The 18,606-nt window shown below is 39.9% G+C and overlaps 2 protein-coding genes across 8 annotated transcripts in view; both read right to left on the minus strand.

The window, feature by feature from the left end:
- lsamp (limbic system associated membrane protein) overlaps positions 1–18,606 on the minus strand; it is a 668,261-nt gene that overhangs the window by 140,896 nt on the left and 508,759 nt on the right. The gene's annotated exons all lie outside the window — the stretch shown is intronic.
- On the minus strand, positions 9,816–18,463 carry LOC128320054 (histone-lysine N-methyltransferase SETD5-like). 5 transcript variants are annotated; one of them, XR_008303502.1, is made up of 13 exons: positions 18,002–18,463; positions 16,843–16,978; positions 16,530–16,692; positions 16,212–16,404; positions 15,972–16,073; positions 15,787–15,858; positions 15,555–15,647; positions 14,708–14,800; positions 13,919–14,011; positions 12,755–12,860; positions 12,447–12,511; positions 11,549–11,730; positions 9,816–11,445 (listed from the first exon to the last, which is right to left on the minus strand). XR_008303502.1 is itself a non-coding variant. In XM_053239587.1 (12 exons), the coding sequence occupies exons 1-12, from the start codon at positions 18,098–18,100 to the stop codon at positions 11,638–11,640; spliced, it is 1,308 nt and encodes a 435-aa protein (XP_053095562.1). In that variant the 5' UTR covers positions 18,101–18,463; the 3' UTR covers positions 9,816–11,637. The 5 variants fall into 5 exon arrangements, 4 of the variants coding, with proteins under 4 accessions (XP_053095562.1, XP_053095563.1, XP_053095564.1 ...); XM_053239587.1 differs by having other exon boundaries at positions 9,816–11,730; XM_053239588.1 differs by lacking the exon at positions 11,549–11,730 and having other exon boundaries at positions 9,819–11,445; positions 18,002–18,462.

Below are 18,606 nucleotides of genomic sequence, written 5' to 3' on the forward strand. Positions count from 1 at the left end.
TTACCCTATTTCTGCTGTTTACTAATTCCTGGTCATCCCTCTTTTAAGTGTGTTACTATTATTTTTTTTTATGAATATATATGAACATGCATTTGCAACAGACTTAGGCTGTGTTATTATCATTGAATTATTATCATTTTTTTTGTATAAACTGTATCCATTACCTTGCATCCCAAAAAAAAACGTTTTGTACAAATACTTGGGGCGTATTTGCAATTACGTGGTAATTTTGCAATTTTTGAATTTATTGGAATGTATCGTAAACTATACTGTACCAAACTAAATAGCATATCCATATAGTTTGTTTAAATAGTTAAAGCATAGGTATGAGTATGATTCTTTTGTTTTTATTCTTTGGAGTTTATTCAAAACTGTCTAATTAAGATTTCTTAATAACTTAATAACTGTCTAATTAAGAGTTCTTAATAAAGAACTGAATATTTAATGGGGTGTCCTAATTTTTTCACATGACTAATATATATATATTTATATATATATATATATATATATATATATATATATATATATATATATATACACAGTACTGTGCAAAAGTCTTAGGCAACCTATTTTTTTTTTAGTACAAACTTTGTTATAGATTTTTATTTTATCACTTCTACATTACTGATTCAGTACAAAAACATTTTAGATTCCAAACATTAGTTTTCCAGCACAAAATTAAATGTTACAGAAAACTGTTTGTATGTCGGTAAAGAAAGCAGCAGATTCCATAAGAAACCACTTTTTAGACAAAAAAACATAATGAAGGCTGCTGGGTTTTGCTGCAAAAATAAGAAGCAAGTGTGACAGTCAAAGTCTCTAGAAGAACTGTTCCTGCTTCTGCAAGATGCTCAGTAACACGTACAGCTCATTTCCTTATAAAACTGCAAATTGTACCCGAGAATACTATTTTTTTAAGCGAATGATCGTCACACCAAATATTGACTTTTTTTAATTTATTACTGTTTACCGCTCTTTATAGTATTTTTTTAAATGTAGAAACATTTAATTTCATTTTTTTTGAAGGCATCTTTGCTCTACAGCATTCCTTTGCATGTGTGTGTGTGTGTGTGTGTGTGTATATACATAGATAGAGATATATATATATATACGGCAAAACACAGAAAAACAACAATGATCTAACTCTGTGTTCACACCAGCAGTAATTTTCCTCTACACACCAGGGTTCCCATCTTTTCCCCAAGTGGACATTATGAATTGTCTACGACTCCAAGCTGTGATTACCTTACTTTTTTTTTTTTAAAATGCCAGATATAATATAGGACTACTGTAACATGTGAACATTTGATTATGTTAGTAACATACGTACTGTCTATGTTTAATGTAAGTGACTAAAAACCAAAGGAATATTCCTTGCACTGAGTTCCCCATCAAGTGGGAAGTGTTGTGTACTTATAGGAAAGTAATCCATGGCAGTGCGTAAGGTTTTCAAGTCGAAATGCACTCTGATTAACATTAAACACACGAATAAACTCTGCAAAACTTTACGCTGTCGTCGTGAATGTCGTCATGAACAGCATCTCAAATCAGACACTCTGACCTTATATTCAAAAGCATTTACTAATCTAGAAAATCCAGAAGACTGATACTGATACGGTAAGTTTGAAGGAGACATGAGAGTTTTTTTTTTTTTTAAAAATTTTAAATTAAAATACAAATATCAACTTTAATAGGAAAAAAGAATTTAGTGTTTGTACTCAATAACAGTCAAGAATAGTACACACATATGCAATTTGAGAAACAAGGCTAGATTGTTTATGTAGCTAGATGGGGAAATTTGTCCATTTGTCCATCTTCAATATTTTTAATCTTAATTTGTAAAACAGTTGAATGAATCATAAAGGAGATTGTGAGCTTCTCTCATGAACTTTTTATTATTATTTTTTTTTAATAGATTTGTAAATCAGTAGACCTCACATGGGGTCATGACCCCTGATCTATAACTCGGTTCATGTAACCAAAATAAAAAAAAATTGGAATGCATCAATAAATCCCACTTGACTCACGTCACTGTCTCTACTCTGCTGGTGCGTCATAACGACTAAACTGCCTATTACACCAGTGTATAGAGAAATAAAACGATTCATCTGCCCTCGAGAGCTTTTTCCATCACCATTAGCTAATCATGCTAACGTATGAGGCTAGTAAACGCCTGAGTCAATAAAGTGTGTTATCCTTCTGTCATGACAAAACTCTATTGGTTTAGTCAGAGCGCTTCCTCTGCGGAGTCTCTGAGGGGACGGAGCATAATTTCATTGGTGTTTCGACATGTTGTGCTCACTCACTGACACACACACACACACACACACACACACACAAATGTGTGTGCTAGGAATATTAAACTAGCACTCAGTGGTTTAGAGTCATTAAGCTATATTGCTGGTTTCCTGTTCCATAAACATTAGAGCCCCACCCACCCTACACACACATGCACACGCACACACACATACACGCACACACACACACACACACACACACCATGTGTCCATTATGTTTGTGTTTAACCAGCCAAAATGTTAATGAACCTAATCCTTTAAAGTCAGTAAATTCCAGGTGAGCAGCATGTCCCTCCTCCACTCATCGAGGCTTTAACGAATGAGGACGGATGTCTCGGCCAATCACGGCCCACGGATCGTGTAATAACCCGACCGGGAAAGGAGCATGTTTGGGCGAGGCAGTGGAGTGGCAAGGACGAGCGTGATGGAGCCAGTGTCCATCGCTAATGACACAGTGAGAGAAAGAGCTGAGCAGAGAGAAGAGTGTCCTCACCCGTCTGTTCCTCAGCTCACTAACACACACTAACACACACTAACACACACTAACACGGTTCTGCATCATGAGCAGCCGGACACAAGAACAATCAGACCTCACCAAACTATAACACTACAATAACATCACTTACTGGAACACACACAGACAAGCACAAAGCAAAATGCAGTGCTATCTGGCCCTGAATCATCAGTTCACTGTAGATGACTACCTGAGCACAGTGACTGAGCAACAGAGCCACGCTGACAAAGTACACACTCAGTACACACACACTGGTCATCCAGACGGGTCGCTATAAGTACACACTCAGTGCACACACACTAGACATTGAGACGGGCCTTTATAAGTACACACTCAATGCACACACACACACTGGACATCCAGACGGGCCTTTATAAGTACAGACTCAGTGCACACACACACACTGGACATTGAGAAGGGCCGCTATAAGTACACACTCAGCACACACACTGGACATTGAGACGGGTCGCTATAAGTACAGACTCAGTGCACACACACACTGGACATTGAGACGGGTCGCTATAAGTACAGACTCAGTGCACACACACACTGGACATTGAGACGGGTCGCTATAAGTACAGACTCAGTGCACACACACACTGGACATTGAGACGGGTCGCTATAAGTACAGACTCAGTGCACACACACACTGGACATTGAGACGGGCCGTTATCAGTATAGACTCAGTGCACACACACACACTGGACATTGAGACGGGCCTTTATAAGTACACACTCAGCGCACACACACACTGGACATTGGGACGGGCTTTTATAAGTACACACTCAGTGCGCACACACACTGGACATTGAGACGGGCCGTTATCAGTATAGACTCAGTGCACACACTGGACATTGAGACGGGCCTTTATAAGTACACACTCAGCGCACACACACACTGGACATTGGGATGGGCTTTTATAAGTACAGACTCAGCGCACACACACACTGGACATTGGGACGGGCTTTTATAAGTACAGACTCAGCACAAACACTGGCCATCCAGACGGGTCGCTATAAGAACAGACTTAGCGCACACACTGACCATCGAGACGGGCCACTATAAGTACACACTCAATGCACACACACACACTGACCATCGAGACGGGCCACTATAAGTACACACTCAATGCACACACACACACTGACCATCGAGACGGGCCACTATAAGTACACACTCAGCACACACACACACTGACCATCGAGACGGGCCACTATAAGTACACACTCAATGCACACACACACACTGACCATCGAGACGGGCCACTATAAGTACACACTCAGCGCACACACACTGGCCATTGAGATGGGCCGCTACAAGTACAGACTCAGTGCACACACACACACACACTGGCCATTGAGACGGGTCGCTATAAGTACACACTCAGTGCGCACACACACACACTGGCCATTGAGACGGGCCTTTATAAGTACACACTCAATGCACACACACACACTGGACATCCAGACGGGCCTTTATAAGTACAGACTCAGTGCACACACACACACTGGCCATTGAGATGGGCCTCTATAAGTACACACTCAGCACACACACTGGACATTGAGACGGGCCGCTATAAGTACAGACTCAGTGCACACACACACTGGACATTGAGACGGGTCGCTATAAGTACACACTCAGCACACACACTGGACATTGAGACGGGCCGCTATAAGTACAGACTCAGTGCACACACACTGGACATTGAGACGGGCCGCTATAAGTACAGACTCAGTGCACACACACACTGGACATTGAGACGGGTCGCTATAAGTACACACTCAGCACACACACTGGACATTGAGACGGGCCGCTATAAGTACAGACTCAGTGCACACACACTGGACATTGAGACGGGTCGCTATAAGTACAGACTCAGCACACACACACTGGCCATCCAGATGGGCCACTATAAGTACACACTCAGTGCACACACACACTGGACATTGAGACGGGTCGCTATAAGTACAGACTCAGTGCACACACACACTGGCCATTGAGACAGGCCTTTATAAGTACAGACTCAGTGCACACACACCGCTATAAGAAATTATGGCTCCCTAAAGGGCAGAGAGTGTGCACACAGTGCAACAACAACACAATAGAGACAGAGCTGCACCGTCTGTAACAAACAGTGTAACAAATTCAAAAACGTATGTGAAATATATTTAAAAAAATTTCAAATCACACATAACTTATTTGTTTGTTAATAACAGTTCTTCTAGTTCCTGTAATGCTTCATGGATACAGTCATGCCAGTAAAGCTTATAACTGAACTGAATTATCATCAGACAGACAGAGAGAGAGAGAGATGGAGACAGAGAGACTGAGAGAGAAAGAGAGATGGAGAATGAGAGAGAGTAACAGTGTGTGTGTGTGTGTGTGTGTGAGAGAGAGACAGAAGGGGAGAGAGAGAGGAAGAGTTAGACAGAGAAAGACACAGTGTGAGAGAGACACAGAGAGTGAGAGATGAACATAGTGTGTGAGAGAGACAGAGAGACTGAGTGTGAGAGAGAGAGTGTGGGAGAGAGACAGATAGAGAAAAGAAGAGAGGCAGAGTGAGAAAGACAGAGAGTGTGTGTGTGAGAGAGACAGAAAAGAGAAAGAGACAGAATGAGAGATAGAGAGAAACAGAGTGTAAGAGAGAGACGGAGCAAGAGAGAGAGAGAGAGAGAGAGAGAGAGAGGAAGAGTTAGAGAGAGGGTCACAGTGTGAGAGACACAGAGAGTAAGAGACGAACATAGTGTGTGTGAGAGAGAGAGAGATAGAATGAGAGAGAGAAAGAATGTGAGAGGGACAGTGTGGGAGAGAGAGAAAGATAGAGAAAAGAAGAGAGGCAGAGTGAGAAAGAGTGTGTGTGTGTGTGTGTCACCACCCTTTCGTTGATTAGTTTCCCGTCACTGCACCACACGGAGTGTTTTATTCCTAACACAGACACACAAAATGTGTATATCAGTGCAGTGTTTAAGATTCTGAGCTTTACGCCTAAATCCTATCACACCTCTGATGTAAGGCACTTTGCATATGAGCATCTGCTGAATAAATGATCTTTTGTCTCTTCAGAGTACACACACACACACACACACACACACACACACACACACACACAAGCCCTAATGCTTGTGTTTGAATCAGCACTGGGACCTGAATCATGATCTGCATTACCATAAGAAAGTCGCAGTAATACAGGCAATTGATCCAAATGTGACATTTCAATTACAGTAAGTCAGCAGGGTACAGCGCATTAAGGCCCCTGCACACGCACACACACACACACACACACACACACACACACACACACACACACACACACACACACAGAGTCTTTCCTTGATGGCAAGAAGGAAAAACAAGGAGCCAAATCTTTTGTGAGTGCCTCAGAGTCTGCAACACACACACACACACACTCTCTCACACACACACACACACACACTACTGGCTTTCTTGACTCAAAACTTTTATATATCTTTATTTTTATTCCATATATTTATATTTATTACATATGTTTTCAGGGTTTACTCAGTGTCGTAAGTAAAAGTGCAGCAATTCTGTGCCAAGAGGAAAGTGTGTTTGAAAGTGTGTGTGTATGTGTGTGTGTGTGAGAGAGAGAGAGAGAGAGAGAGAGAGAAAGTGTGTGTATGGTGTGGAATGGAGTCTGCTTTAAAACCAAAGATCAGCGTTAACAGAAACACATCTTACATAATCAAAGTAGTCTAACTGTAAAGAAAGAAAACACTAACACAAGGTTGTGCTGTTCTAGGAAAATAATCAACGACACTGTTTACCATCCTGAAGATGATTATTAAGATATACCAGCTTTTCATGTTTCCAAGAAACCGCAAAAACTCCTCTGCCCTGAAGATACAGCTGTTAGAAAGTACTGACACTGGAGACTCCTTCCCTAAATGTTAAATAAACATTTCCTTACAGATCAATGGCTACACCCTTTCAAAAATCTGTTTATTATTAGCCACGCGTCTGCTGTACAAGTCCCTGTGAGCGAGCTGTTACTATAGAAATGATAACGTAATAGAATGAACGCATTAATATAAACCTGTGATTTATAGCTGCACTAGTGTCAGACAATTAATCAACACCTTCTGACCAATCAGATTATTCAAGTTTCACTTCCTGATTTGCTTGCTGTTTATTTCACACTCCACCTCTAGACTCAAGACTTACATTTCAGTTAAAGCAACAAGTCACTCAAGGATTGTGGAAGGAACATATTGTAAATTCATAATGCCAGGATCCAGGATCCAGGATCCGCGTTTAGCTAAGAAGAAAATATATATACACTTATCAGCCATAACATTGAAACCACTGACAGGTGAAGTGAATAACATTGATTATCTCGTTACAAGGGCACCAGTCAGGGGGTAGAATATATTAGGCAGCAAGTGACCAGTCAGTTCTCGAAGTTGATGTGTTGGAAGCAGGAAAATTGGGTAAGCGTAAGAATCTGAGTGACTTTGACAAGGGCTAAATCGTGATGGCTAGACGACTGGGTCAGAGCATCTCCAAAATGGCAGGTCTTGCAGGGTGTTCCCGGTATGCAGTGGTTAGTACCTACCAACAGTGGTCCAAGGAAGAAGAACTGGTGAACTTGCCACAGGGTCATGGGCACCCAAGGCTCATTGATGCATGTGGGAAGCGAAGGCTAGCCCGTCTGATCTGATCCCACAGAAGAGCTACTGTAGCACAAATTGCTATGACAGAAAGGTGTCAGAACACAAAGTACAAAGTACATCACAGCTTGCTGCGTATGGAGCTGTGTAGCCACAGACCGGTCAGAGTGCCCATGCTGACCCCTGTCCACCACCAAAAGAACCTACAAAGGGCAAGTCAGCATCAGAACTGGACCATGGAACAATGGAAGAAGGTGGCCTGGTCTGATGAATCATGGTTTCTTTTACATCATGTGGACGGACGGGTGCGTGTACGTCGCTTACCTGGGGTAGAGATGGCACCAGGATGCACTATAGGAAGAAGGCAAGCCGGCGGAGGAAGTGTGATGCTCTGGGCAATGTTCTGCTGGGAAACATTGGATCCTGGCATTCATGTGGATGTTACTCTGACAAGTGCCACCTCCCTAAACATTGTCACAGACCAAGTACATAGCAACGGTATTCCCTAATGGCAGTGACCTCTTTCGGCAGGATAATGCGCCCTGCCACACTGCAAAAATTGTTCAGGAATGGTTTGAGGAACATGACAAAGAGTTCAGGGTGTTGACTTGACCTCCAAATTCCCCAGATCTCAATCCAATTGAGCATCTGTGGGATGTGCTGGACAAACAAGTCCGATCCATGGAGGCCCCACCTCGCAACTTACAGGACTTAAAGGATCTGCTGCTAATGCTCGATGCCAGATACCACAGCACACCTTCTGAGGTCTTGTGGAGTCCATGACTCGACGGGTCTGAGCTGTTTTGGCAGCACAAAGGGGACCTACACAATATTAGGCAGGTGGTTTTAATGTTATGGCTGATCGGTGTATATAAAAAGTCTAAGATTAAGTATAAAATCGGCACTAGCACAGTTCTCTGGACGAGCTTCCAATGAGGATGCATTTTTTCTTACATTAAATCAAACCTTAAAATGAACTGATACCAATTTTTTTAGCCTGGGTACAAGTTTTTTTGGTACTCGTAGACACCGATAGTTAAATGAGTAACCTACTTAGTTATTAATCAGTGAGGGATGTTATGGACCATTTTATTTACCTAGCGACAAACTCCTCATGTTGAGTTTTATGTTTACGATGTTATGTATTGGTGTTTAAACGGTGTGTTTAATAGTGAGTATGAGAGCAGCTGACCTGAGGGAACAGTGTAGTATCCATTAGCGTGGTCATTAAAAATAAGTGCAGTGTGTCGTGAATTGATGGGAAAGTGCTCAGTACTCAGTGCTCGCTGAAGTGAACTGCTCTCATACAGTACAGTTTATCTGCATACTCGCTTCGTTTTTAGAATCACGCTCGCTGAAGATGAAAATACTTGATGTGAAAATCTTTACTGCAAATAAATAATAATTATTAATATTGTTATTGGTTTTTTTTTTTAGCTTTAAGACTCCAAGGCACTGAAGTACTCCGACTCAACAACTTGCAAAAGTCCATTTCAGTTTGCCTACTCTTTAGTTATTATAAATTTCTGTAATGATATTTATATTAACGCAGGGACATAACGGTAACATTTATATCAGTTTAGAGGAAGACGCATCGGATGCGATGAGGCGTTAGATTAAATGGGATCTTCGTTTACACATGACGGATCGTCCTAATCGAACAATTTATTTATGTTAAATGCGAGACGGTTTTTTACATCGCATTCATCAGGTTTATGAATGTTAAAAATTAAAGCTCTACAATAAAAGAGTGTTTAAAAGAGGAGCTTGGTGTGTGTGTGTGTGTGTGTGTGTGTGTGTGTGTGTGTGTGTGTGTGTGTGTGTGTGTGTGGGCTTTTGTTTCAAGCACACACACACACACTCCCACACACACACACTCCAGTCAATTAGCACAGAGTGAGGACCAGGGTTGAGGGGTTGCGGTATCACGCAGCTTGAGATCGCTTTTCTTCGCCCTCAGTGATATTTGAGACAAATCCAGTACTAAGTGCTTCAGCGCAGTGAGGGGTCTGCTGATCTGTGCTCAGCTTCCCAAAAGTGCTGTAAGACCTGTGTGTGTGTGTGTGTGTGTGTGTGTGTGAGAGAGAGAGACAGACAGACATCATGTGAACAATATGGGATCGCATGTGAAGATAAAGGAATCGTGTGAAATAATAAAACCACATGCACTACATGTGAAAAAACTAACAGAAAAATAATAAAAAAAACAGAAGGACTACATGTGAAAAACGTGAAGCATCTAATAACGTGTCAATTTCACACGTGAATCATGGGATTATTCATTTCTGAAGTTCATATGGCTCTCTGTTATGAAACCTGTGACTTTGGAGAAATGTTATACTTTGTTATGATGAAAGTGTGGCATAAGGCGAACATACACACACTCACGCACACGCACACGCACACACACACACACACACACACACACACATACTGGTTTTTAAGTCTTACGAGGACTTTGCCGGCCAAACCAGTTGAAACGTGGTTTAAGGGGACCCACCTTTCCCTTTGTGCTACAGCAATGCCGTAAACATCAAAAAATTTGGTTTTTTTTTAGCAAGACAAATTTCACTTCAGATTTCTTCTACGCAAAATTAAACTCTTAAACACAAGACCTGACATTATGGTTGCATATAAGGACCGTCTGAGAAGCTCCCGCCTCCGACAGAATTGGTACTTATAAGGTCACACCGCTTTATCGGGACATCAGTTTAACAATACACAAAAAAAGACTTTACACTGTATTAGAAGGACAGGCATGTTTTATTGGTACTCGACTTAACACAAACACAAACATGACCACATGGTGATTTACCGGGTCACCTGTGACTTAACAGAACAAGTCCTTCTATACAACAATTACAGAACATTAAGCAACTCAGGTTAGGGATACTACAACTGAGCACTTAAAAAACATAACTGTTAACTGTTAACATAATTTTTAACTCTGTTAAATACAGTCCCCTCTGAAAAGCAAGTTCAATTATATTGTTTTTCCTATACCTAGACATCTGGGTTTAAGATCAAATGACGAATATAAAACGATAGCTCAGAATTTTAGCTTTTTTTCCTGATATTTACATATAGATTTTTTAAACATTTTATTTTCAAGTGATGAAGTATGTTGGAACATGTGACTGGTGTTTCTTGTTGCCCAGGTGTATCCTGTTAAATTGATAGTTTAAAGAATTAGTAGCTATGAACAGCTACTCTTGTTTTGAGCGATGTATATGGGATGTATGTATGCTGGCTTGATACAGTTATTGCAAGCAAGGGATATGAACCAAATATTAAGTGTTGTTTAATTTACTTTAAGAGAATTTGTGCCTATACCAAAAGGTGCCATGTTTTAATCTGTGTAACACAGATATAAAAATCAGGAAATGAAAGCTGAAATTCTAAACCATCATCTCATATTCATCTTTTGACCTCAAACCCAAACGTCTTCAGTGTATAGCAAAAACAGACTAATTGAGCTTGCTTTCTGTTACTTTCAGAGGAACCTTTATGTAGCATCCCTTGCCCATTTTTCCTGCTTCTAACACATCAACACAGAGAACTGACTGTTATACCAATATATCCCAACCCTCAACAAATGCCATCGTAGAGAAATAATCAATGTTATTCACTTCACCTTTCACTGGTTGTTATGTCTGATTGGTGTATACAACACGTATCAAAAGAATCAATTAGATTGTGATGTTTAAAATTGTGAACCTTATAGCCAGCTTATTGCACATAAAACAGCAGGTGCTCTATGGGACATGGGCAAAGCATCTGTGTTTGAGACTAAACAAACAAGTATATAAATATGCACATCATACAACCATAAAGACTGGGAGATATGATGACATATACTTTTGTTTCAAATTAAAAATAGGTAAAACAAAAATGATAATTATGAGTTATATGACTAAAATAAAAGTCAAAACCACATATATAACTTGGAAAATACAACCAGAACATCCAGCTTTGGCTTCTTTTGGTGGGTGATCCTTCTGCATCCCTGTAAGAAGAGATTACCACATTATTCAGCACACAAACAGTGTGGACTGATCATGACCAAAACAATTGGGCATGTAACACATCAATATGTTAGAAAAACCTACCAATCTGCACTGGTGCACTCATAGACACATTCATATTCTCACTTTCAGTGCCATTCTCAGATTCACTTCCATCAGTTTAGCCAGGAGAACTAAATGAACACCACGGTAGGGTCAGGGTTTTGGGTTTGGCAGCCATGGCAGAGTCTACATTCCCACACCAGATATCTCCTGGGGTTTGGAAGCTTTTAAGTGCAATGAAAGATGATGACGTTGCCTCTGTAGTACGCAATGACTTTTGTAATTTCTAATCCATCAGTAGTTTTTCTTATTTTCAGTACAAGAAATTACAGATGACTGAAGACACTCCTCAGCTTCATCCACTTTAGCTTTGCCCTCTGCCATTAATGATTCCTCAACATCTCCATGTAAATCACTTCCACCAGCTCCCTCTCTTACTTCCAACAGTTGCTGGCTTGCAGATGTTCCAGTGACTGTTGTTGGCAGCATTAAACTGTCTGATGCACTGCCTAAAACTGCAACTTTTGACGTTCTGTAGGTCTCAGACACTTGCTTACCCTGAACTTTGCTTGAAAGATTATCTGAGGTTTGTGTATAGCTCGCTTCACTGTCATAATCTACATCAGTCAACTGCTCCTCATAAAGTAAACCAACTTCTTCTCTGGCCTTAACACACACTTTGCCCTTGCTTGCACCTTCAGGATTCAACTTGGCAATCTGGGAATAAATAGCCTTTCGTTTCTCCATATTCAAGGGGCATTCTCCTTGTAACTCTACTGAACTCTCAGATTCACTGTCTGACTCTGACTGTGGCACATATTCTTCATCTAGTGATTCATCCTCACCAGTACTTACTCTCTAGTACCAGAAAACAAACGATCACTAGAAATTGCACTTGCAAATGACTAAAATTTATATAATGAATTATAAATGCACTCACCCATGATAGTGACTCATTCTTAATAAGTTTTACAAAGCAGGACTTGTGCCAAAAACAATTGCAGACTGCAAAAGAGAGAGAAGTAAATAAGTAAGAATGTAAGACTTCAATACACATAAAACTAAAAACACCACAACTGTTGCCTTAACTCAATATAAAAAGATGAAGCTTAGAATTTTATTAATAATTTTCAAACCTTATGAATTTATGAGACCAGGACCACTGTCTGGAAACAATGGGCCAATTGGACAAACCATACCAGTTATAAATTAACTGCCATCTTAAATACTGTAAAGTACATTACTGACCTTTGCATCTCAGACCAATCCATTTGAGTGATGCTACAGGTCCAACACATGCTGCACATTTGTTCATGCTCGAAACAGTTGTGAAGACCATTTCATGTTTACAATTCTGTGAATAGAATTAATAAAACTCATTTGACATCACAACCAAAAATATTTGTCTAAAAGTAACTCTAGTGGAGGAATAACATGGAAAGCAAAATCCATTTATTTGATGTTAGATGATGTGCACTTTGGGCATTTTCACAACTCAAATACAAATACAGACAAAAAGAGCATGCCTGTTAGAGGTTTTACTCTTGACTTTATATAACAAAAGCTGAGGTGACAAAATACTAACAAGTATCTGGATATTCTAGATACTGCATCAGCATTCTCTTTCACACGTCTTCATTTTAATTCTGGATGTGTTTAAGTATGAGGCAATGGTGACAAAAAAAAGCAAAATGTATGTTTTTAAAACAAATCAAAAATGATCAAAATAACTGATAAATATAGGTTTTGATAGCAGAACATGTTGCTCACTAATGTGATATTCGACATAGTGTATGAATGGCTTTGGTCATTACACATACAGTAGATATTTGAAATTATGCAACATGAAATAAATTATACAAATAATGAAGGAAATTATTGATGATGTATTCCATAGAAATATCATAAGCCAGAAATAATGTCTATCCAGCAAACTTACTTTTTCCGAGTGGGTGGTGGGTACAAAAGTTAGTGTCACATTCAAGATCCAAAAGGGCAATACAATTTTTAAACCTATTTTGGTTCAAACATGCATTAGCTTTAACTAATGGTGTTTTCCATGCAAACTACACCATTAAATAGGCAACAGTAGTCTACAACAAATGTGCTATGCATCAGTTCCTTGACACTCACACTATACTATGTCCAGTTACATTTTCTGACATGTCTGACCTCCAACAGCTCTCTGCATGCATGTATCAGGCACACTTTACTCTCGCACTCGACTTTATGACTATTTGATATACAGGAAGTGTATCCAAAAAAAATTGAAGACATCAAAAAAACTCCATTCTCATTCGAAACATCAGACAGGCAGGGCAGCTATAGTGTCTTTCTAACCAGTTTAGTGACATTAGCAGGCAATGGGTATCCTTTTGGACATAATTAATCAGAAGATGATCTCAAAATTACCTTTTCTGTCTCCTTTCTTGGAACCTCAGGCTCCATCTTGTCCTTTATAGTCGTCAGCACTGTTGTAACCTCAGTAATGGTTCCAGCTGTATTCTAAAAACAAAAATAACAAGAGATTTCTATGATGATAAACCAGCACCCAAGTCAGATCAATACACATTTACAGTGCACCACTCCCAGTGACTCTGAAGAGGCAGATAAATACCTAATAATGTATATGGTGTTCATGATATAGCTTCACAAAGTGAAGTCCCTCGAGACCATGTTTCTGTCAGACGCTTTACACACAGCTGCTGATGTGCATTTACTATCACATGTCTACAAGGTCCCATTAATACCCAGTGTACTGATAAACCAGTGCTGTGCCACACACAAGCTGATGAACACAGAGTCATCATATAAATCAATACTGTCCTCATATACCATGTACTAGTCAAACACACTGACACACACTAATATTCCTCTGGTAGAGGATCCTTATAGCATAGTTCCTAAAGGTTCTCATTAGACACAGTGTTCTCATAAAACAGGTCTCAGCCATACACATCACATACACACACTAACTACATTCTTAATATAGTGCCTACAACTGCAGACACTTCTATCTCTGTGCTCAAGAAATGTTTCCAGTGCGAGGAGCAGCTCACAGACACACTTCACTATTACAGTGCACCAGTCCCAGTGACTTTAAACAGACAGTGTACTGTGATTAAAAACTCCCTCAAACTCCGCAAACTGCACAGAACAATTAGGGAGATAATTAATCAGATGATGATTTCTACAATTTACCTTTTCTGTCTCTCCTCCTGGAACATCAGTCTCCAACTTGTCCATCACAGACGTCAGCTCTGATGTAACCTCAGTGACGGCTCCAGCTATATTCTAAAAACAGACATCACAAAACATTTTTCTCATTTCACACTTGTTACACACACAGTATTCCCAAGAAGAATTTGGAATCAGCGATTTTCTGTAACAGTTGTGCTGGAAGTTTCCAACGAGTTTCAATCAACAAATTTTCAGTTCATCCACAGTAGCGCATCAGCAGTCTTCCATCATTGCATCTCTCAAATGCTCTATAGGGTTTAGGTCAGGGCTCTGGGAAGTGTTCATATGTGCACTGTATATACAGTATATTAGGGAAGTGCACTGTATATATGGTATACTATTTATACCCATATAATGAACATCCATCAGTGACAATGATGCCCGTAAAAACAGTGCTGTAGCTGATTAACTCATAACTGCACCCCACACACTGTAACGTGTGTGTCACTGCTGTACTCACGGTAGACCACATATATACTCAGTGCTGCTCCTATAATGGTCCCCTACTACTGAGGGATGAGAATATAACACACTGCACATAGTAAAAGGAATGAACTCTAGTCAGTAACTATACATCTATTAAATGCCAATTTAAGATAATGTATGTGGTGTACATGATATAGCTTCACAAAGTGAAGTCCCTCGAGACCAGGTTTGTGTCAGATGCTTTACACACAGCTGCTGATGTGCATTTACTATCACATGTCTACAAGGTCCCTTTAATACCCAGTGTACTGCTAAACCAGTGCTGTGCCACACACAAGCGGATAGGGGGATCATTAATCAAAACATGATTTCTATAGTTTACCTTTTCTGTCTCTCCTCCCAGAACATCAGTCTCCAACTTGTCCATCACAGACGTCAGCTCTGACGTAACCTCAGTGACGGCTCCAGCTATATTCTAAAAACAGACATCATAAAACATTTATTATTAATAAAACCAAATTTTCAATACTTATTATTCAAGCTTGTAAATTGGGTATAGAATTGTATATGTAAAATCAACAGGTTTTAATTCATTATATATTTCTGTAAATGACCTGTTCTGTTTGGTTGATGGCTGCCTGGGTATCTTCGGTCACAGGGGTAAAGGGGTCTGCCTCAGAAACAGCCTACAGAACAGGTTAAAGAGCAAGACGAAAGGCATGTATTAAAACTGGAGCACTGCTTGGTTTCAGCAGACCATGTTAGCCATCTTCCAATTCTTTCACTGACTACAGGATACCTGGTGCTGTGACAGAGACTGATTGTCTTTCACCCTCCTGGCCTCACTCAATGCCATAGTGCTGTTTTCCTCTGGTGGCAGTTGGTGTTCTTCAGCTACAATCTGTGAAGATTTGTTAGGACAGTGTAAAATATTGGGAATATAATTAGATGATTGTAGCATGTAATGATTTGTAAGTTATGTTTGCACCGGCATGTTTAAGCGTGGCCCAATAACACTGAATAGTTCAATCTTCAATACCTTATTTCTCCAAGGCAACTCAGAATTGCCATAATCGTATGTGATTTCTTCTCCAGGGTCGATGCTCCTAGTCGCAAATAAACACAGATGAGGCTTTCCCTCTTCAGTGATTATTTTCATTTTGCTGTTTGGGCTGATGTGGTCATCATTGACAAGTCTCCCAAGGGAACCATCTTCTCTGGAAGCATCGACACTGAAGCATGATATAAGACAACACATAACATCTTGTGGCTGCACAGAAAACCTTTTCAAAACTTTATGCATTAGCATGATCTTACAGAAAACATTATATGAAGAACAATGCAATGTTATACATACCATAAGAGTCTTCCATTGAAACGGAATTCATACATGAACGCTTTCATGGCATCGTGATATAACTTCTGTCGTCGTTCACATTCAGCTTTGTTTATGAGTTGTCCTCTGTACTCCAAAAGAAAATCTCCCTTATCAAAATGAACACAACTGAATACTCCACGTCCTGTATGAGAAAGCACAACACCTGTTAGTCCAGTGTTTATTCAAACCGAGCAGCACATCTGCAGTGTTCTCTAACGTCCTGATGCTCCTAAATAAGAATAATAATTTTTTAAACAAAAAAAATAACAAAGAATGACATATTAAGACTTACCTATAAATGAATTTATATATTTCACATCAAATCCCTCCTTGTCTTTGGCAGCAGATGTGAAATATTCAGCCTCCTGTTTGGGATTGTCTCTCCTCCTCCTCCTCAGCTTCATCTCACACAGTCTGTACACCGGACGCTGTGTGTCCACGCACAACTCATCCTTAGTACTTTAGTTCATTTAGTTTATACTTAAGTTTGAAGCCTTAAAACACTTTGGCCTGTATATAAGTTATTGTTATATAAATGTAAAGCAATGTACATTTCCTGTGAGCCTACCGAGGGCTCCATCAGTGATGCTGAGGGATGTGCAGTTACTCTGCTGTGACGTCACCGCAGCACCAGCACACACAGCTGATAAACAAACCACACCACTCTCATTTATATACTATATATAAATATATAATAAACATATATATAATAAATATATATAGTTATTTAAAGGTGCGAACTAGCTTATTTACGAGGCGTGTAGAGACTGTCAGGGGTCAGAGAGAGTAAAACCCGCAGCTGCAGCATGATAAAATGTTAGTGTTAAATCGCGCGCCCCCGACGCGCGCGCCCGACACGCACTACAGCGGCGCGAGCTAACAGGAAGTGATGCAGCCAAACTAAGCAACTGCAGCTAACTAACAGTTAATAGAGTTCGCTCCGGGATTAATAAAATAACACCGAAATAAACACTTCTCCAGTCTCCATGCTGTTTGTTGTTTACCGGTTGTTGCTTGTGTTCAGCTAACGCAGGCCACTCGAAACCATTTGAGCTACAAACCATACACCCGCACTGTGTTCCGGAAGAGATGATTTAAAGATCAGCGATGTCGCACATTAGCATTAAATATCATTAGCAACGCTACCATGCTAATTTACCGATATTTCCCGTTTATATTAATTAAACCAAATTCACATAAACCATAACCTACACTTAAACTCATTCATTAAAAATACATTTGCCAAGTTTTTAAAGTAGAGAATTCTGTGATTATTATGGTAACTAGCAGGATTTTTAAGATATACTCATTAGACTAAACATGTACCCCATTCTCATGAGCATAATCTTTTATTTTTTAATCTGAATATGTATAAACTAAAGTAAACGTGCATTTTGCAATATAATCATATAAAGTACATTTAATAAAGTGTATAAAGTTAATTCTCATACCTGTTTTTTAAAGATTGACGTATTATGAGTTCCGCATGATGACGCGCTGCACATAGAGAAACTCCGCCCACAAACCGAGACACGTGACATGAATGACATCGGCCGCAGCCAATCAGAGCGCGAATTAGGCGAGTCAGCGGTAGCCAATCAGAAGGCTCAAATTTTGTGTGAGTGTGTAAGTTGGTGCAATACCAAGACCAGACTAAAGGGGGCGCTATATTAAATTCCGAGTTAACACTGTGTAAAGTCAGTTTCAGGGGTATGTGGTGTAAGTGGACTTCGACCGAAACTTTGAATTTTAGCTTCTCTTACTTAGATATATATAGATATATTAGAGGAATTATGGGGACACTGTCCCTGTCCTCATAATTCCAAATGTCCCCGTAGTGTCGGTACGTAATCAGGTCAAAAGTCCTCATAAGCCACAAAAACCAACGCACACACACACACACACACTGTTAGGCATGCATGGACGCACAGACCTACCCAGACATCCTTCCTTGAGAGTACTTTCTTGAGAGTATGTCAGATTTTTTGAAAAGATCAAGACACACATACACACACACACACACACACACACACACACAGCTGTCTTACTAAGTATA

The sequence above is a fragment of the Pangasianodon hypophthalmus genome, chromosome 14 (genome assembly GCF_027358585.1).
Source record: "Pangasianodon hypophthalmus isolate fPanHyp1 chromosome 14, fPanHyp1.pri, whole genome shotgun sequence".
Lineage (NCBI taxonomy): Eukaryota > Metazoa > Chordata > Actinopteri > Siluriformes > Pangasiidae > Pangasianodon > Pangasianodon hypophthalmus.

Bases quoted from the DNA above. Each gene is read 5' to 3' on its own strand.
- LOC128320054 (XM_053239586.1), bottom strand. From the start codon at position 18,100: ATGTCATTCATGTCACGTGTCTCGGTTTGTGGGCGGAGTTTCTCTATG. The intron at 16,979-18,001 runs GTATGAGAATTA...GTGGACACACAG, and splicing joins CGTCAATCTTTAAAAAACAG to CGTCCGGTGTACAGACTGTG. The intron at 16,693-16,842 runs GTAAGTCTTAAT...TTTCTCATACAG, and splicing joins ATATATAAATTCATTTATAG to GACGTGGAGTATTCAGTTGT.